The following is a 22,080-nucleotide window of genomic DNA, read 5'->3' on the forward strand; positions in this document are numbered from 1 at the left end:
CTGGGTTGAGGACTGCTAAAAGCACTCCACATGTTCAGTGTAGCATCAGATAGGTGTCATAGGAGATAGAACATGTCAGTGAGTAACATAGGTTAAGTTCCCACTTAAAGGGGCATCAGGGGTCTATTAGACTTGGGAGAGCAGGGCAAGGCATCTTGGTTGGAGGTCTTTAAAGAAAAAGCTATCACTTTATCTAAGCTGCCTATAGGAACAAGCCTACCGTGCCTTTGGTAATACCATCCCTGGAGTTCGGCACTACAGGACTGGATATGAGACAGTGAGACATCATTATGATATATTCAAGCAAATGAAATGTGTGTGAGGTCACCACAAGAGTATTTAATTACAAATATCTGCGGCTACCATTTTTTATCCAAAGTGAAATGACTGTTAGAAGCAGTGTAAGTGGGAAATTAAATATTTGTAATTGTGGTACAGATGACAAGAAAGGAACAGATAGGTATTCTCATACTCACGAATGGTGCGATCATCCCCCGATATGGAGGGAACTGTTGGGGAGCAGGGGGAGGCAGCCCTGGACGGGGGGCTGGCTCACTGTTGGGGACGTGTGCCACCTCAGTAGGCTCACGACCATCGCCATCCAAGGAGCCTGGAGCCAGCCCCCCCCTCCCGCCCCCGTCCCTCCAGGATGTGGCATCTGCAAAGTAGAATTATTATTAATAAACAGTATTTATATAGCGCCAACATATTGCACAGCGCTGTACATTAAATAGGGGTTGCAAATGACAGACAGTGACACAGGAGGAGGAGAGGACCCTTCCCTGAAGAGCTTACAATCTAGGAGGAGGAAGCAATATCAATTACAAGATGGCTTTTAACATACAAAAACACAACCAGATCTAAACAAGGGAATACTAAAGGGACTACTATTGGATTTCTAGGCAATTAGGGGACTTTACCAAAGACTAGACTGCTTAGACAGTATAAGTTATTCTAGAGAACAACTTGATAGAAGCCCCATGCACAACAGAAGCCTTACTCTGGGGGCGGAGGCTTGGTCCTGGCCCATACGACACAGCGGAGGTGCTCTGGTCTTGCCCACTTTTGTCCTGGTCCCCAGCCGCCTGCAGGGTTGGAAATTCCTCGCGAGAGAATGGCGACAGTTGGCTTGATGCCTTTCCACCTACATTTACAGGAAAAATACCTTTGTCGCTTTGTATACTTGTGTTGCCATATTAATGCAAAATTTTGAAAAAATTGGTTTTTCCAGGAGGCCAAACTAGACCCATTCAATGACAACCTTTTAATGAAACCCATTATCTGAACTGGACATTAACTAAGTATAAGACCCTCCTCAATCCGACCTTTAATTAGCCAAAGGTTTCCAATTTTTAAATGTCCTGACCAGCCAACATTTAAATTAAAACTATACTAAGTGGAGGTGACTTAACCAATCCCCATGCTTCACGGTGGTGCCTGGGGTCCTTCTTACCATCATAATGCCTATGCGATTCAACCTTTCAATAGCCATATATGCAGGAACAACCGAAAAAAATCAGTAAAATTATCTACAGAATCTTCAGCTACCCACAAAGCGCCCCTTAGCGTCCATTAACTTTAACTTTAATTCAGAGCTTTGTTCAACCTCCTCCTGCTGTTAGCTAGCCACAAAATTGATCAAACAGCAAGGTTAAGCCACAGGTCCAACTTCTGCAACCTGTGTTTGTTTCTCTTCTTGCAAAAATGGTTTCCTGGCTGTCATGCTGATTTAATGGTCTCAATACTTAGTCAATGACCTGGAGCACAGAAATCTGACTTTACTCTTTCTAATTTGTGTCTATGTCCCAGTACAGTAAAATAATAAATCCACACAGGTCAGTAATGAGCCTCTACTCTCCAAATATCACATTTTCGTCAAGTTGACTCATCTTAGTCTGAAAAATGAATATCCTTATGTCTTTAAAGTCTCTCAGGCACCATATAGTTAAAGTCTTACTGGGCATTCATCAGGTTTTGGAAGACTAAGAGCCTGAGGTCAGCAGATGAATACTAAATGCTCACAAAATGCCTTCTTGACGTTGCAGAATTCTTGCAGAATTGCTATCTTCAGATTAGCAATTACAAATAGCATTTATTAAATGCCCACGTGTGCTTTACCCTGCTCAGTAAGAAAATAATTTATGAAGTAAGCTATATGGCTCAGATAGAGCATCCAGGACCATATGCAAACCATGGTAAATCCCCTACCACACAAGGAGGAAACATGTAAAATGTGACAGCTTTCATCACTACCGAAAACCTTTTAAAGAAAAGAAAAATCAAATTTGTGTCAGAATTTGCAATTTCCAGTTAAAATTTTCGAGATTGAAGTACAATATCTCAAGATTGGAAGAAGCATAGTGTTTGGCAGGAGAGCTTCAGTCTGAGCTGGTCGCCAAACACTGAAGAAGTGCTACTGGGCGCAGAGGTGACCAAGATGACAATTGATTACATTGACCCAGCAGTATGCCATGTTACATACCATCTCCTTGTGCTACATGTGTGGTACTGGCTTGTGCCCAAGTCTTTACCACGACGGCGGCTGTTTGGGGGGGCTAAAAACAAAAGAAAGAAAAAAAAAATCATAAGTACAAGGAAATGCAGACTGCCATCTCCAAACTCAGTAGACTACATATGGCTGGGTTCTCTGAAATATATCACAGGTTACAAAAAGTATAAAGCCCAGGTAATCTCATTTACTAAACTAATAGTTCAGATTACAAAAGGTCACAAGCTATCCCCAAGAAATATTTGTTAGTAAAGAACTGAATACTACCTCTTGTGGAACTGGGGGACGCTTCGACTGGTTTGATGCAGACGTCTGTGAAGCCAGCTGTGGCTGCGACTCCGGCTGCGCTGCTGGAGAGACATCGGTACTAAAATGGGAGAAAAATGTATTAATAAAATTAAGGCACAAATACGCAGGATTATTCAGGACAGAAATATGGTTTATGTCACTTCAAAAATGCAATCTCTAGGTCTATCATCCTGATCCTTGGTTGTCAAAGTACACGACTTGAAGTTGTGAGCATATTAAATGTCATGTTTATTCATTGACTTATCAAACCCCCGATAACTTGTATTATCAAAACTTAGAAATAAAAGCCCCCAAACTTCTCTCTGAGCAGGCTCCTTTCAAAATGTTACATTTTATTCCATAGTAAAAATTCTCATACAAACACTAGCATATGCAACAGACCTCTTTAGCACAAACTAAAATGACATAAGGCTACTGCTTCGGAAACATAGCTAGGCATGGAGATCATTGTGGCCCCTCACCTCTTTGGCTCTGTTGTATCCTGCTTGCTTGCCCATCCTGATCCGTCTCTGGGAACTAGTGATACATTTGGGTCATTCCCTTTATTTTCTGCTTTCAGACTCGGAAGGTTTGCTGGGGGGGGCATACGCCTTGCAATGGCAACTTTACCGAGACTCTGCAGGCCATGGCGGGGGGTGACTAGGTAAAAAAAATAAGAGTTTAATTAGGAAAAATGGACAAAAGATATCTGTAATTTCTCATCAAGCAATACAAAACATTAAAAACTGAAATCCAAGCTAAACACATCATGAAAATACAAGGGTAGCATGTATTATTTTTAAATCTTGGTATCCTTTGTGTATTGATTTCTGATGTTTGCAGTAATCCAGAATGATGACTCCTGCACATTGCCTCGTGTAACACCTTATCTCTCTATGTAAGGGGTAGCTGGTTTATTATCTGCCCCAATGTAGACTGCAATCATCCTGGAATGGAGTGCTCTCTTGAAAACCAATCACAGCTCTGCTCTCTGCGAATATCCTCCAATGTGAGGACAACAATGGTTCCAATCAAAGTTAAACTGCAGACTTTGAGCTTTAATTCAGTGGGTTGAACAAAAAGATTGCATAAAAATGTGAGGAACGAAAGCCTTTTTTTTTTTTAACACAATCACTTCATTTCAGGGGCTCAAAAGTAATTGGACAAATTAAAAAGCTAAAAATAAAATGTTCATTTATAATACTTGGTTGAAAACCCTTTGCTGGCAATGACAGCCTGTAGTCTGGAACCCATGGACATCACCAGATGCCGGGTTTCCTCCTTTTTAATGCTCTGCCAGGCCTTTACAGCAGCAGCTTTCAGTTGCTGTTTGTTTGTCTGCCTTTCTGTCCAAAGTTTAGTCTTCAACAAGTGAAATGCATGCACAATTGGGTTCTGATCTGGTGACTGACTTGGCCATTCAAGAATATTCAACTTCTTTGCTTTAATAAACTCCTGGGTTGCTTTGGCTGTATGTTTTGGATCATTGTCCATCTGTATTATGAAACGCCTCCCAATAAATGTAACTGCATTTAGCTGGATTTGAGCAGACAGTATGTCTCTGAACACCTCAATCAGCTGCTTCTGTCCTGTGTCACATCATGGATAAACACTAGTGTCCCAGTGCCATGGCAGCCATGCACGCCCAAGCCTTCACACTGCCTCCGCCATGTTTTACAGATCAGGTGGTATGCTTTGGATCATGAGCTGTTCCACGCCTTCTCCATACTTTTTTGCCATCATTCTGGTAAAAGTTAATCTTGGTTTCATCTGTCCAAGGAATGTTTTTCCAGGACTGTGCTGGCTTTTTTTAGATGTTTTTAAGCAAAGTCCAATCTAGCCTTTCTATTCAACTATGTAATCTGCTTTTAAATATTTTTTTACAGTAAAATACACACAATAACATATAATACAAGTATAAATACATATTTTAGAGCACCAAGCATCATAGCTCGGTGCCCTGATTTACATTTTGCCCACTATTAGCCCTGACCTTGATCTGACCTTTTGATGACTTATAAATCACTTCCTGAATGTATCATTTCATCACTTTGTCTTTGACCTTGATGGTTCCTGACTGCTTACTGGAGACTTGACCACATGGCATCCAAAAGGCATCTCGCCGGTGCAAGGGCTGTTTTGGAGGAATTTGAAAGCAGCGATAGCGATTTGGAGTCCCTTGTGGAATCGAGCAATAGTGATTCACTAGGAAATTTGTCAATAGACAGCGGAAGTGATCTGAGCAACGATTCTGGACCAGAGGTCAGTGTTGTGCGCACATGGTGCTCCATTGACCTTCATGCGGACCAGGCAGCACCGCCAAGGTTTCCATTTACCGGCGCACCTGGGATGAAAATTAAGGCGACCCCCTGGCATACCTGAAGTTGTTTTTGACCGATGAAGTTATCCAAAAAATTGTTGCGAAGACAAACAGGTAAGCCGCTCTGTGTTCGCTAACTTTTTGAAATTTGATTTATACAAACATGTATGCTGCTCTGTGTTTGCTAACTTTTTCACATTTTTAAAAATTTTTGAAATGTTTTGTTTTTGTTTTATGCAAACAGGTACGCTGCTCTGTGTTTGCTTAACATATTACTTGCAACCTTCACCAAACTTTAAAAGAACATATCCTAAGATACCTTTTTAATTTTTTTTTATGCAGGCAGGCTGGACAACAACAAGGTGCGCCACACCTGAGGTTTGCAAGAAGCAGAAACTGGGAACCTGTGACCAAGGATGACATTTGGCTGTTTTTGGGCTTGGTGATCCTGCAGGGATTTGTGGGCACGCCTGTGCAGAAGTGGTACTGGTCCAAGAACAAAATGATTGCCATTCCATTCTTTGGCACAGTCATGCCAGAATACCGCTTTTCCCTCATCATGAAGTACTTGCACTTCACAAACAATAAAGAATTTGATGAGACTACCCATCCTGCACCAAAACTGAAGAAAATTTGGGAAGTTTCTCAAATGATTCTAAAAAATTTCAGAGAGACCTATGTGCCAGAAAGAGATGTCAGCACTGATGAAAATCTAATGGCTTACAAGGGGAGGCTCAGCTGGGTGCAGTACATTGTGTCAAACAGGGCACAATTTGGCGTGAAGACCTATATGCTGTGCAAATCCTCATCTGGTACATATGGATTACGGTACAGTATACTGGAAAGGGGACACAGTTCAACCCCAGATACAGCCATTATGGATTGGCAACATCTTCAGTGCTATCCCTCATTGAGCCATTGCTAGGTCAGGGCTATTGTGTCAGAACTGACAATTTCTACACCTCTCCTGAGCTTTATGAGTTCCTTCTGCAACACAGAACTGATGCCTATGGAACCGTTAGGGCTAACCGGCGCAACCTGCCATCATTGTTTGCAAAATGGAAGCTGAAGACAGGAGAAATTGTTGCCTGGCAGAAAGGAAAGATGATGGCCCTGAGAAGGCGTGACAAGAAAGATGTGTGCCTGATGAGTACTGTCCATGATGCCTCCACCGTTCTGGTACACACAAAACGTGGGAAAGAAGTGATGAAGCCACAGGTGGCGATTGACTACAATAACACCATGGGAGGTGTCGAAAGAGCTAACCAAGCCATGACATTCTACCCAGCGATGAGGAAAATAAGGAAGACTTTCAGGCATCTAGTTGAGCAGTGCCTATGGAATGCCTACATTCTGTACAAAAAAAATAGTCAGAGGCCTGTGAATCATTCGGGCTTAATTTTGCAAGTTTCCAAATCCATAGTCAAGAACCACCAAACACCATCAGTGGCTATGAATAGACCTGGATGTCGTGCCACCCTTGTTTGGACAAATTTCAGTGAGAAATTTTTGATAAATTACATTGTTGTGGTCCATTATTTCATTATTTTTTATAATTATGATTTAAAATTATTTATTATAATATAATTTATGATTATAATATAATAAATAAATCTAATTATTATACCCGAGAGGTAATCCTAAGAATTACAGGCCCACAATATAAACAAAAAATTTCTATGCAAAAAAAAAAAAAATAGGATCACTTTTTGCATTAAAAAACTGACAGAATTAGAACGCTAGGGGGGTTAAGGGATATGAAAAAAAAAAAAATTAATATAGAAAAATTGTACTTAATTTTTTTTTTTTTTTGTGGAAATATGTTTACCAGAGTAACATACAGTGCTGTAAGTATGCAGAATGTATAGAGCAGTGTTTCTCGAACTTTTTAGCATAGTGGAACCCTTTGAGATAACTTTCAGGTCTTCAGGGAACCGGTTTTATAACTACTATATCCACAACACACAGTACAATGACCTGGTGATCAGTGGGAAGAATGCCTCTTACATGGCTGGCCATTGGGGAGAATATCACCCTTACATATAGCCAAAAGATAATGGGTGTTACTTAAGTCAGCTTGAGAGGCACAAATCACTCATTGCTCAAGGAACCCCGAGCAACCTTTGGAAGAACCCTGGCATAGAATTTGGATGTCCAAGCTCCTATGAAAATAGGCAAAAACTGGAGTATTCCTTCTTGTGCGGAGGACCATAGGAATGGGACAATATCCTGTATTTTTCCTACTGCCAATTCCCCACAAACAGAACCTATTTCCCAGAGGTTTGTTGTGTCCCTCAATGAAATTTCAGAATCGGGGTGATGGAGGAAAATACAGCTAATTCATTATGCTGTAACGTGATAAGTTCAAAGCATACATGAATCTGTAGAGTTGCTCCTCGCTTAACGACCAGGTTCCATTCCTAGTCCATTCCAGTGACCTAGTCGTTAGGTGAATTAGTTGTTAAGTGAGGAGCATAGGAATGACCAGGTCTGCAGCACCTGTCAGTAACAAGTTCACTGCCATAGACCGGCGATTGCGGAGGAGAAAAAAAATGAAGGCCTGAAAAGGAGAGCCCACGTGGCTGTACAGTTTTTATACCATTGTCGGAAGAGCCGGTTGTAAGAGCAGGCTGTCGGTAAACAGGTAAGCTGTTAAACAAGGGCTACCTGTAGTGTGAAAGATTGAATTGCCTACAATGTGTAGCAGCTCAGGTTAATGTAAAAACACATAATGCTTAGGTAGCGACTTAGGCTTTATTTAAATAATGTTCACCACTTTAACTCTCCGCTGACGTGTTCATACATGGATTAGGGAATTACACCTTTTAGAAAGGGTTTTGACGGAGACCCAGTTGGGCACTATTTCTGTGGCACACAATCATTGCATTTTCTTACAGGGAGGCCTGGCAAACTTGGCACTTCTTTAGATGATAAAAACATTTCCCACCCTCATTATTCTCTTACCTGCTGGTTTCTGCACCTCTAAGGACTTGCCCTTGTATGTATCAAACAGGTTGAGGGACGAGTACTTCTTGCCATCCTTCCCTTTTGCAGTCTGCCCCGGCCGCTCTGACATTGCGGGGGAAGCTCATTGAGTAAGGACTAGAAGACACAAAAAAAAAACAAAAAAAAAAACAGGAGCAATGAGAACAAAAATTATTGCATTTTCAAAGCGATTATAGATCATAAACAATGACTTGTTCAGGGTCAACTGCAGCCATTTCTAGTTTCTAGCTATTGTGTTTGTACATTAACTGCTTGAATGTGGCAGCTTTGGCCATTCAGCTGCAGTTGCTATAGCTGCTAACACTGTAGTCATTGTAATGTCTTCCAGGGTCTCAAGTACTTGTCACCATGACTACAGATCCATCTGAATAGAAAATCTAGCGTTTAATAAGACCTACCCTCTCCAAAATGGTTGCTGGGACCATGGCCAGTATGGGGCATAAACATTAATAAAAATAATTCTCACCGTTAGGAGGCATACGAAGAAGTAAATAGAATTCAAATACAATCAGTGTAGTATTCATGCTAGAATATTTTTTAATCTGGGTGGGAAGAAGCTGTAGATGGGTGTCAGTCCCTGTATTGCAACCCAAATTTTTTTCAGTACCCTCCCAAATACAGCGGGGTGGTTACTGAAAGGAGCTGGGTGGTGCGCCCAGCTTAAAGGGCCCGGGGAGAACACTACTGTGGCCCGGAGCTGCCTCTTCTAAGCTCAATAAGGGTTGTGCTCAGGTATAACCTCCACGGTGTTCCCCCCCAGTCCCTTTTAGCTGGGCGCACTACCCGGCACTTTTCGTTGACAACCTGGCTGTTTTTGTGTAGTTACTGAAGAGTTAGGTAAAAATACAAGGAATGAACAGCTAAAAGGGGCCGGGAGAACTCTGCAAATGTATTTAACATCATCCAGCAAAATGTTGCCCAGTACTGTACTACTGGACTCTGTTGGACTTTCTTCCAAACGTGCTTGATAAATCCGAACCTTCAACAGCAGGAGGGGTTATCTGCATCAGTTTATTCTATATTAGGTCAATATTTGAGATAATCCATGGAGTTACAGTGCCACATCCATATGAAACAATATACGGTATTTATTAAACCAATAGAGTTTACCAGCACCAAATTCCAATAATTCCATCTAATACACATCAGTTATTCATAAAAACATAATTTATTGTACATTAAAACTCAAAAAAAAGTTGTGTAGACAAAATACTGGGAGTACACAATTTAACAATTCCAATGTACATATACTAATTGTTCCATTATCAGTTAGTTACACGTTTCGCAATATATATTGCTTCCTCAGGAGGCACGGGGCATCAAAAAACCGATTGTTAAATCTCTTTCAATCTTTGGTCAACCAGGAAATTAAATCCATGTGTGTAAACATTTTTTTGGATCTTTGACAAGTTCCTACACTACACGGCTGAACTCACATTCTATAGTTCTTAACTCTTTTGAAGGAGTTTTACTTCACCATTCTTTAAGATCAATTTTAGGTTTATGTAAAATTAACAGCTTCACTTTCCCATTGTAAGTATAAAATCCATCCTCTATTGTCTGTCCTCTCTCTCCATACCAAATGGGGTCTGCCGACTGTTTATATTATAACATAAAAGAACGCAGAACAATGGAATAATTGTAGGATGGCAATCTGTGGATGCCATTTTGGAAAGAAAGAAAATGCAGTGTTGAATCCAGACATTTTAGGTTGGGTGGGAAAAAAATTGTAGGTGGGTGGCAGCCCTGTCGTGACCCAACTCTTCAGTAACCTCCCAAAAACAGCTGGGGGGTTACTGGAAAGTGCCGGGTGGTGCACCCAGCTGAAAGGGGCTGGGGAGAACACCGAAGCGTAATGGTTAACCTGGAATTTTCTTCTATGCTTGGAAAGCAAAAATGGTCTCTTACTGGACCCAGAAAAAATTTCGATTCTCCTCATTCTTTGGTGGACTTGACATATTGGATCTACCACATGAAAAGTTCTTTACTGGTCTGAATGGATAACAATGTCCGATTATCTGTGGAATTTGGACTTTAACTATGGCAAATGGAAGGATTTATTTGAAATACAAGGGAGTGAGTAAATGCTTCGCGGATTGTGAATGATTCTGCTTTAATAAACTTCAGACCTCCAAATGTTTGTAAGTCAGGGCATCCACCTGGATGTGAAAGGTAAGCTCCAATGTTGTAGATTTACAACACAAAATGAACCAATAGTAAAAGTACTTTGCAATCTATGATAAGCCCCCGAATCACTATTATTTTATCTGGATAATTGGCAGTGCACTAGAAGAGTGGAACCGGACAGAAACTGAACAGCCATTGGCAAAATCAATGAATCTTTTAAAGCAAACTTAAAATGGAAAATGGGCTATGAAGGAGAAATCATAATGTGCTGTTCTGTACCTTTGCGTCCAGTAAAAGGGAGAAAACACTTATGTCAGACTGAAGCAATGTCTTTTTTTTGAAGCCTTTGGCAGTAGACACCTTGTGCAATTTGGTTTTCTGGATGCACTAAGCCCCTCCCATTCTAAATGGGACTAAAGACTAAATGGGAATGCAGAGCCTCCTGGGATATGTAAGTTATAAAGGAGCTATTTCAGTCATATATTTTTAACAACTACAGCAGGCTGCGTCACTCAATCTCGTCCCTGCACGGTGTAAATTGATGAACGCCATCCTGGCTTGAAAGAAGAGGATGGCAGTGCCCTGAGAGAATGGGAACAGGTGAGGAGCAACAGACAGTTCTTGTCTCACTTACCTTTCTGACCTCATAGAAAAATATCCCCTTAGCCGCTCTCTTCTCTCCTCCAATGACCTACAACTGACTTCCTCACTCATAACCTCATCACACACACGGCTCCAAAACTTTTCTAGAGCTGCCCCAACTCTCTGGAATGGTCTTCCTCGTCCTAATCGGCTTGCCCCTACTTTCTGCTCATTTAAAAGGACACTCAAAACCCATCTTTTCATACTGGCCAACCCATCTTCTTCTGTCTCATAAACCCTTACTACTTCCCACCACTACATATCTCCCATCCTACTGTGTGATACTTCCTCCACCCCCTAGATTGTAAGCTCTTCAGAGCAGAGTCTTCTCCTCCTCCTGTGTCACTGTCTGTATCTGTCTGTCATTTGCAACCCCTATTTAACGTACAGCGTAATATGTTGGTGCTATATAAATACTGTTATTTATTATTACTGTACTGTAAATTATTATTAGTAATAGACTTTAATTAAGGATTGGTCACACGTGAGCAGCTCCTAAGCTAGCTATGCAAAAAGATTGGTAATGTCATCGGCCATAATAGGTAGGGAGATTTCTGGCCATCTTGGAGCAAGGCATTGGAGTGCATTGAAGGGCCTGGGCTCCTCGGCACTATAAATTTTATAAACAGTTTATTCCATTTTTGCTACTACACCCCACGAAGTTACCATGGAACCATTTACGTCCAGTCATTGAGAAGTAATTCCGTTAATAATATAGAGGGGAGTAGCCAAACTACAGCAAGTTTTCAGATCACTAAGAAACCAAACTAGCTAGCTGTAGCCCAGAATTAGGGCTGTATAATGACATAATGGTTGATATTGTGCAGGTTCCCCTAATGCCACCAAAACTGCTTTGCCTCATAAGGGCATGGACTCCATGAGATCTATAAGGTGTCCTGTGGTATCTGGTACCAAGATGTTACAGCGGATTTAAAGGCACAATGCCAGCCTAACTTCTTCTCATAGTGCTCCCTGCTGTCATCACATGCTCAGGTAAACAATGCACACTTACCTGGCCAATAAAGAAAAAAAAGTCATTAGTCAGACCAGATGACCCTTTTCCATTACTGTATAGTGCGGTTTAGATGGTCACAGGCCTATTGTAGTCACTTTGAGTGGTGAACAGGGATCAGGGTGGGCTGACTGGTCCGTGGCTGCGCAGATTCATCCATAACAACTTTTCTGGGTGATCGTACCAGGCAGGTTAGATTGCCACCCACATGAGCATCAATTCACCTTGTGGCCAGTTCCTTACACTTTCTCCTTTTTCAGATTGCAACAAATCAAATTCAAGATCGGACTGTTCACCTGCTGTCCAGTATTTTTCACTCCTTGACGAAAAGAATTGCAGCACTAGGTCCCAGGTTCAAATCCTGGCCAGGACACTATCTGCATGGAGTTTGCAGGTTCTCCTCATGTTTGCGTGGGTTTCCTCCCACATTTCAAAAACACGCAGTTAGGTTTATTGTCATTCCCAGACTGAATAAATGACATATGACTATGATAGGGACATTAGATTGTGAGCTCGTTTGAGGGACAGTTAGTGACATGACTATGGACTTTGTATAGCGCTGCATAAAGGATATTAATAACTAGATAAAGAAAAACACTTTACATGCCAGTGGCTTTAATGTTTGCTGTTATAAAGCAATTCTATCTACAGGCACGCTGCAATGCTAGATGTATAGCACTTCAAAACACAGCAGTAATTTGCATATCTGCTGATGTGCAAAATATTATTAATGCCGAGCTGCGATTAAAATTCACACTTTACGTGAAGTTAATAGGAACAAGGCAGCATTGCCAATATTGAGTATTCCAGAACTGTTCATCATTTGGAGGGACTGTCCCTCCTTCAGGTTTCATGTCCTTATGTTCCCTCTTCACTTGTTCCCCCTTTTGGGTGAATACATGCACCTCTATTAAAAAGTAATTCAATTATGAAATCTATTTAAAAAGATGACAAATTTGTGGAATAGGTGGCAGAGGGGTACCATTTGTCTTGTACTTTGAGCTAAGAATTGTCCCTCTAATGGTTGGAAGATTAAATTGGGTGAAAGCCCCACCTGGCTCACCAAAATTAAAATGCTCTGATAGCGAATTCCTTTCTCTCTGACCTAAATCATAGGCACCAAAGGCCCAGCCTAAATTAGGTTTGGCTAGTGGGGAATCCAAAGTTAACCATAAACCATCATACATGGTCCAAGAAGACAAAACCTGACACCAACTAGTCAAGGTTTTCTCAACCTATTTACCTTAGGAGAACCCTTGACATAACTTTCAGATCTTCATGGAACCTGGCAGGGAGGATTTAATTGCAGAAAAGGACAGACAGCGCCTTCTGCAATAAAACATATCTTCCTGATGGCCAAAGATCGGAACGAGGAGGAAGATGGCGGCATCTGTGACAACACGGGAACAGCTGACTATGAACTGACTTCAGTTCCACTAATGATGGTGATGGTTTTATCGATATAAATAGTCAATATTAGAGCCAGCATTAATGTCTTCCTGAGTGCAATATAGGAGTGTACACAAGCTATTGATCTGAACATAAAGCCAACAAATAATCTCCATTCTGGCAAATCAGGGCTTCCAAGGTCACCTGTAATACATGACTTATGTGCTAGTAGTATGAACCGCATCCATGCACCGTCATGCCCCTTTGAACCGCCTGTGTTACGATGTAAATAAAGCACTTAGTGAATGTCATACCGCTGACAAGTCCTGGTTTTGTATTTTTCTATTGCATGACTTCCTGAGGCTAATGTACTGTATGCAAAGGCTGGCATTATTTTATACAATATACAATGCATGTCCAATCCTTTTAGCAGTCCAAGGCTGGAGAGGATTCATTTTCATCAGCGAACCTGGGTGATCCAGCAAACCTGGAATGGATCTGGTCCAGGAATGAAAACATTTGGTAACAAATAGCACATAACTTAAGGAATCCATTCCAGGTTCAGGGTTTTCCCCAGGCACTTTTAGCTGGGGCCACCACCCGGCACTTTTCAGCACCCGCCCGGCTGTTTTTGGGTTGTTACCAAAGAGTTTGGTCACAATACAGGGGCTGCCACCCACCTAAAATTTCTTCCCACCCAGCTTAAAAAAATTTCTGGGTTGAGCACTGAGGTTTGCTGGATCACCAAGCTTTACTGGTGAAAGTGTATCCTCCCCAGCCTTGAAGAGCTTTAATAAATCAGGGACAATTGTCGCTGCATTTGTGGAACAACTACCGCACAGACAGAAACCAGGCCACAAAAATGTGTAAACCTGAACAAAATGGTTCTCAATTGTTCCCATTTAGTTAAATGCAGCTGGAAGCCTGGTGGAGGCTGCGGTGCAATGCTTCCGTCAGTCTCAGGTGTAAAATCGCTCCAAACATAACCTGGTGCTTACACACAACCTATTTCCAGGAAATTCAGGACACCTTCTTTATGTTATGTTTTGAAACCCTTTTTCATCAACACGCTAATTATTTAACACGCAATGATGCCAGCACTAGGATACCATGTTTCTTGGTGCAATGTGTGCACATCAGGGCTGGTAGAAGCGGTTGGTTACCTGCCTTAGCACCCCTCTCAAGAGACCTGAAATGAGCAACGGGCTAGCTCCTAAAGGGTGGATGTCAGTCTGCAGATAAGGGCAGTAATCTTCCCGGACCTTTTCAGCTGGGCGCACCGCCCGGCACTTTTCAGCAACCACCGGCTGTTTTTGGGTGGTTACTGATGAGTTGGGTGACAATACAGTGGCTGCCACCCGCCTACAATTTCTTCCTGCCCAAAAAAAATTCTGGGTTGAGCACTGAAGGGTGTTCATTGGCATGAGGCCCAATATATGAAATTTCTAAAATCTAATAAAAAAAAAAAATACATAAATTCGGAATGCCTTTATATTTCTCCACCTGAAAGCCCTGCTGGGGGGTAAACCATTCCAAGCTCATTTGTTTCCGTCAGAGGGAAGAGAGAACACACCAGCTGTGCTTACACGATGAATCCTCCTCGTACACCTCACCTCATCTGCCCTTTTATATCGCCGAAGATTCGGGATAAAATTTTTCATCTTCGCTGTCTACACATATACCAGTGCTGCTCTGACAAGCTTCAAACGATTTGTAGAGATCTGGGGCACCGGATTGTTTGATTTCAGCAAATATTGCTCCATGCTGGGAGGAGAATTAAATGGCACCTCAATGCCCCCAATGGCTCAGGTTAGTATATTTTCTGGCTGCTACAATAATGGTTAAATGAATGTGTTCAGGTGAACGACACCTGGAACGCTTCTCCATATTTTCCCGGGGTATTCATGGACAAAGAACTGGCCCATCAGAACTGCATGGATTTTGGGGCGTGCAAACAGAGCACCTGTCTAGGAATACCACGGCGATCCACACCAGCAAAATGGTAACAAGCAACCAGATCTTGTCCCCAATCCAATGCCATATCTGCAGCAGACCCTTAGGACTGCTATAAACCAGCAGAGGTAATCCTTACCGGCTTGTCTGAAAATCTCATGCAATATGGTGGCTTTCACCAATTGACATGGTAACCACAGGCAGTGTTCTCCCCAGCCTCTTTTAACTGGGCGCACCACCCGGCACTTTTCAGTAAGCACCTGGTTTTGGCTAGTTACTGAACAGTTGGGTCACAATACAGGGGCTGCCACCCGCCTACAAAAAAATTTCTGGGTTCAACTCTGCACAGGCCCTGCTTCTGTTACCGGCCACAAAGGAATGGGAAGCAGCAGTGGGTTTTGCTCCAACAAAGAATAAATAGAAGCACATTTGCTCTTTATGGCTAGCCATCGGTCTCGGAAAGATTTACCTGTAGTCCTAACATCGGTTTCAGTAACCATACCAAACTCCCCAATATTCTGAACATAGAAAAGGCATTGACACGTTCCAACATCAATGAGTGAAGCAAAAAGCAAACCAATTAATGCCACCTTCCACCAAGTCTGCCACACGAATATAATAACTCTGCTGTACAACACCTTGATTTGTTTGACCATATACATCATGAAGCCATTTATTTTCCATGTTTACAGACCATCAAAGAATTAATATACAACAAATGGCTCCAGGCTGACAGTCAGTCCCAAATCCAGTTACTATGCAATGCAAAAGCAGTATTTGCCCCCAATTTTTCAAGCTGGGTTGGAAGAAGCTGTAGGCGGGTGATGGTCCCTGTATTGTGACCCAACTGTGCACCCGTCTAAAAGGGGCAGGGGAGAACACTGCAAAAGCCTCTAAGTAGTTGGTAGTGGTGCCAAGCTAGAAAATAGTGGTCAGGACTGAGTGTGGCAAGGAGCTGATTGAAGAGTTATGGGCCTGGGACACAACAGTGATATTGTTGATCTACTTCAATACCTACTTCTCATCCCGCTGTGGTGCAAACAGGCCCAGCGTACATTAAGCAACAACTCTGCTCTGAGCAATGCACAGCGCAGTTCTGTTGTCACAACATCACCGAGAACTGGTGGCTTTACAGGCATAACCAACAGGTAGGAGACTTTGCAGGGGGACTGGACAGTGCAAGCACCATTGGGTTTTTAATCAAGTGCGGCAACATATTTTATTTAAATGGGAGGCCATTGATCTATGGCAAAACAGAAGCACTAACATAGCAGAAGAGCCATGATCCTTTGTAACACGTGGCCAGAGAACTGCATGACTACTGATTACTAGGGCATTCAGCAAACGCTGGTGAATGAATGTCAATTCTTCTTACCCCCTGCAGGGGGAGCAAGCATTCCCGAGCAGTTTTTGGTGACTGGCACCTTGCACTAGTCACAGCACTACTAGTTACTAAAGAGCCAGCATTGGTTGGCAATAAGCAGCAGCAAGCTCTCTGCCGTAGATAAGAGTGCTTGTAGTGACTCAGTAATGGCACCACAACCTCACTGCCCGCCAGAACACAGCCTAAGGGCAGGTTCAGAACTGCCTCTGAATCGAGCGATCCTGTGCGAGTCCTTGTGGCTGGCACCTGCCCGAACCTTCACACTGCAGCACTGGTTCTTAAAGAACCCGTATGTGCACAAGTGACACCAGTGAGCGGTACCGCCCCTATTTATTGCCAATAGAGTTGTCACCGTGAGACGCTACAAGGTAACAGGAAGCGGTAAACTCACCGCCAGTCTGATCACTGCCTAAATCACTTGTTGCAGTGTTGCTCCTGATGACCGTCACAAAAAACGTTCTGTTGTCTCCGTATCAACATTCCGATTAATAAACGCTCTGCAGAACTCAAAACAGTGACGGTAAAGCTTTCACTCCCTGAAATAACACTTGGTAATGTGTTACCATAATCACGGGCTTATCTCCAAACCCAAGTGCTGTAAATTATTAATCAGCAGCGGAGATGGGAGTTCAATGTGTGGAACAGCAGAATATCAATAACCTGTTCCTCATCTGTAATGCAGGAGAGGAGATCTCCGGCTGTATACAATATGCCGTGCTGCAATTCATGAGATACAACAGTGATTCTAGCGTGGGGGGAGCACTGGAATAACTTTCAGGTCTTGGAGACCCCCGGTTATAATTATTATATCCACAGATCACAGTATATTAGTGTGGTGGTCAGTAGGAAGAATTCCTCTTACATTGCTGGCCAGTAGGAAGAATGTCACCCTTACACATAGCCAAAAAAGTCATTAGTGTCAATGGTAACCAATCTGAGAGGTGCAAATTGCTCAGGGAACCCCTAGCAACCTCTGGAGGAGCCCTGGTTGATCTACACATTGCCACAACAGCCAATCAAAAACAAGATCCATTTTCATGCAATGGGACCAAGGCACCAACAATGTAAATATTTGAGGAATGCCAATCAAGATAAAGGATCCGTAGCCAATCAATAATGGTTTACGCTGCTGCAAGGCTGAGAAAACAAAAATAGAATTGTTGTTACCGGATCATGAAGAACAGTTTTATGAAGCTTTGTAAATACAAATTGGCAGACAGGCTGGAAAATAATATCAAAGAGAATTCTTAACACGGGACATGGAAAAAGCAGATTATAAAAGCATCAATCATTAAAATACAACATAGTATTGAAGAGCAACATTGTCATATAGCACTGGAATGGAGAACAACTTCTGTGGGGTCAAAAATAAAGTTATAAATCCAGATTAATAAATGATCTGATAATGAAAGCATTTTGTATACCAGGGATGTACCTATTCATACCAATGTATTATAAGCAATGGATTACTGATAGGGCTGGGAGTTAAAAATGGCCAGTGCCCCCTCACCCCCCACCTATACAGAGGAACAGAGCAAATACCTTCCTGCAGCTATACAAGGGGCACTGGACAGGGCAAATGCCCCCCCCCCCTCCTGCACCTTTACAAGGAGCACTGGACAGGGCAAATGCCCCCTGCACATAAACAAAGGGCAAATTCCCCCCTGCACCTATACAGAGGGCAATGGTCAGGTCCACCAATCACTAACCCATACAATTACAACCATAAATCTAATCTTGCAAAAACTGCATCACAAGGTCAACCAGCAGCAAAATATCATAATATTAATAAAGAATATTAATAATGTTACAATAAAAAATAATTAAATGTTACTGCAATAAAAGCTGACTAACCAGGACTGAAACATTAGAAAATTGATGAGGAAAGTAATCAATCAAATATTTACCAGCAGTCTGACCAGAAAAGTCTGATCTAATAATCATCACAAAGATATTTCTGTTTCTATAAAGCACTAAGTGGTGATGGTGAATGTCATGATATATGTAATAATGTTTTGTTGATATTATTATGTTTGATAAATAAAGGATGGGAATGATAAATACAGCATTCACCTTAAAGCCTTATACCAGAACCAATACATCATCAATATTCTTTACCCCCCAAAAGTCGCTGCAAAGTCAATGTTCCATACAACATCCCCAGTCACATGTATTGATAGAACTGATATCATATATATGTATTTATTCCATGCTTATAGAATCACACCAGCCATCCAATACCCGATATAGAACCGATAGATGATCAATAACTAACAATCAAAAAATAATGCTTTTTTTTTTAAAAGTCAGAACAACTGAACTATAAATACACAGAGCACAGATGCATTGTAATGACTGATAACAATCATATATATGTGTGTGTATTATACATGTGCCCTATAGCAGACATCCAATATCTGATACAGAACCGATAGGCGATCAATATCTAATCAGAGACATTTTTCTTTTTTTTTGCAAAAGTCTGAGCAACTGCACTGAGAATCCAGCAAGCACAGCATCGTCCTCACTACCTGTCATATACATTGACTGACAGCAATCATCATATATAGAATGTATTATATACGTGCCCATAGCAGCCATCCGATACCGGATATAGAACCGATCAATATTCAGAGATTAGAGTCAGAGCAACTGCACTGTAAATACACAGAGCATGCACCTACAGCATCCTCCTGTCTAATGCATTGACCTATAGCAACCATGATTATCATATATAGAATATAATATAAACATGCCTATAAAGTCATACAGCCATCCTATACCTGAAAACTATCAATATGCCTTGGAAAAAGTTTTCTTTTTTCACACTGTAAATACAACAAACACAGCATCCTCCTACGTGTCTAATGCATTGACCTATAGCAATCATCACATATAGAGTGATATATGTTCCTATAGAGTCACACAGCCATCCAATAGCAGAAATAGAACTGATAAGTGATCAATAATTAATCAGCAAAAGTCATATTACTGTAAGAGCAACTGCACTGTAAATACACTGAGCATGCACCTACAGCATCCTCCTGTCTAATGCAATGACCTATAGTAATCATCATATATAGAATGTATTATATATGTTCCTATAGACTCACACAGCCATCCCATACCTGATATAGAACCAATAAAGGATCAATAATCATTACAAAAAAAAAATGTATTTTGTCTTCTACAAAAGTCAGAGCAACTGCAATGTAACTACACCGAGTATAGCATCGTCCTCACTACCTTGTATATATATTGATCTACAGCAATCATTAAATATATAATGTATTATATATGTGTCTATAGCAGCCATTGGATACCTCATATAGAACCGATAGGCGATCAATAACAATCAGAGATCTATATGTTTTCTTTGCACTATAAATACAGCAATCACAGCATCGTCCTCACTACCTGCATTGTCAGCAATCATATATATATATATAATGTATTATATATATGCCTCATACAGCTATACAATACTGGATAAAGAACCAATAGATGATCAATAATTGTTATATTAAAATGTTTTTTCTTCTTCTGCAAGAATCAGAGCAACTGCAATGCAACTACAGGGAGCACAGCATCCTCCTACCAGTCATATATATTGATGTACAGCAATCATCACACACACATATATATATATATATAATGTATTATATATGTGGCTATAACAGCCATCCAATACCTGATACAGAACCGATAGGGGATCAATAACAATCAGAGAATAAAATGTTCTTTGCACTATAAATACAACAATCATAGCATCATCCTCACTACCTGTCATATACATTGACAGCAATCATCATATATATAAAATGTATTATAAACGTTCCTATACAGCCATCCAATACCTGATAAAGAACCAATAAGTGATCAATAACAATAATATATATATATTTTTTTTGCAAAAGTCAGATCAGCTGCATAATAAATACACGGAGCACAGCTTGGTCCTACCTGACATATATATTGATCTATAGCAATCATGACATATAGAATGTATTGTATACGCACCTATAGCCCCATACAGCCATCCAATACCTGATATAGAACCGATAGGCGATCAATAATAATCATTAGAGAAAGAAATCATCCTCAGCATGGTCCTCACTACCTGTCATATACATTGATAGCAATCATGACATATAGAATGTATTGTATACGCACCTATAGCCCCATACAGCCATCCAATACCTGATATAGAACGGATAGGCGATCAATAATAATCATTAGAGAAAGAAATCATCCTCAGCATGGTCCTCACTACCTGTCATATACATTGATAGCAATCATGACATATAGAATGTATTATATACACTCCTATAGCGTCACACAGCCATCCAATACCTGATATAGAACTGATAGGCGATCAATAACTTATCATTAATGGATTTTTGTTTTCTTTGCAGAAATCACATGACTGTAAATAGGCCAATTATGCACCTACAGCTCCGCCCCCTGTATATTCTGACCAATAGCTAATCAATAACCAATAATCGATTATCATAGCACAGAGAGGTAATGAAATGGCGCTATACCGCCGGCACACATTAGAGGGCGCCGATCAATAACTGATAATGTATAGAAGCGATAATAGGAAATATATTGAGAGGCGCCAATGTCACCCCACCAATCCCCTGCCGGCTGCCCCGGCGGGGACCAATCATTGATGAGGCCGGGATGGTATGGGGGCAGTAGTTACCAGGCAGTAGTAGGGTACCACTGGTATTAGTGATGGAGAGGGGGAGGGGATTACAAATAATAAACACTAAATGATAATGTGGCCCCCAGGTGGCTCCCGGGGCCCCTGAGAACGCTGTCGGGTGGGGTAGGGGGTATATATGATGCAGCTTATTAGGATTTAGGTGACTGATCAGAAAACAAAATGGCGTCACTACGTCTTGCAGGGACTCCATCGCTAGCGCATCTTTCAGCGGAGAACGGCTATAGAGCCCGCACCCCATACCCACCTGGGCTCGACGCGCCTGGTGAGGGGGTTCCGATGAGCGGGTTTTCGGGATGGGGAAAGGCTGCCGGGAGGAGGATGGCGGCGGATTGTCTTTCCCCCCCTTCTGCCTTGGAGTTCGATGGGGGAGGGGGATAAATGACAAGATGGAGTAAGGAGGCCCGCACAACGTACACTGAAGACGTCACAGCATTCCAGGCCTACTGGCTGAGAAGGCGGGGACATGAGGATCCAGAGAATGATTGGCCAAGGAGGAGAAAGGGGCGGCACTTTAGGTTAGCCTCGAACTAATCGTAGAAAGGATGCAGTAGGAATAACCAATCGGCATATTTGTTGTCATTAAATGTGTACGAGTCAAAAGGAGGCTTGGTTGTAGGCCAGGCCTTTCCGTATCCGTGCGGCCATATTGGTACACCCTAGCCTCCTCTAGTTGGTTGCCTGGGAACGCCATATTGGTACACCAAATAGCTGCACTACA

The 22,080-nt window shown here is 41.7% G+C and overlaps 1 protein-coding gene across 4 annotated transcripts in view; it reads right to left on the reverse strand.

The window, feature by feature from the left end:
* PRRC2A (proline rich coiled-coil 2A) overlaps positions 1-21,776 on the reverse strand; it is a 41,237-nt gene extending 19,461 nt beyond the window's left edge. For 3 of the 4 annotated variants that reach the window (XM_072431949.1, XM_072431948.1, XM_072431946.1), the window contains exons 1-7: positions 21,607-21,776; positions 8,082-8,219; positions 3,280-3,457; positions 2,777-2,876; positions 2,483-2,555; positions 1,001-1,144; positions 477-658 (exon numbers count right to left, since the gene is read on the reverse strand). In XM_072431949.1, the coding sequence (XP_072288050.1) occupies positions 477-658; positions 1,001-1,144; positions 2,483-2,555; positions 2,777-2,876; positions 3,280-3,457; positions 8,082-8,193 (789 nt within the window). In that variant the 5' untranslated portion in view covers positions 8,194-8,219; positions 21,607-21,776. Of the gene's footprint in view, positions 1-476; positions 659-1,000; positions 1,145-2,482; positions 2,556-2,776; positions 2,877-3,279; positions 3,458-8,081; positions 8,220-17,021; positions 17,154-21,606 lie in introns of those variants that run through there. The other variant, XM_072431947.1, reaches the window with a different exon arrangement.
* Between the last annotated feature and the right edge of the window lie 304 nt (positions 21,777-22,080).

Source organism: Pyxicephalus adspersus, chromosome Z (assembly GCF_032062135.1).
Source record: "Pyxicephalus adspersus chromosome Z, UCB_Pads_2.0, whole genome shotgun sequence".
Taxonomy (NCBI): domain Eukaryota; kingdom Metazoa; phylum Chordata; class Amphibia; order Anura; family Pyxicephalidae; genus Pyxicephalus; species Pyxicephalus adspersus.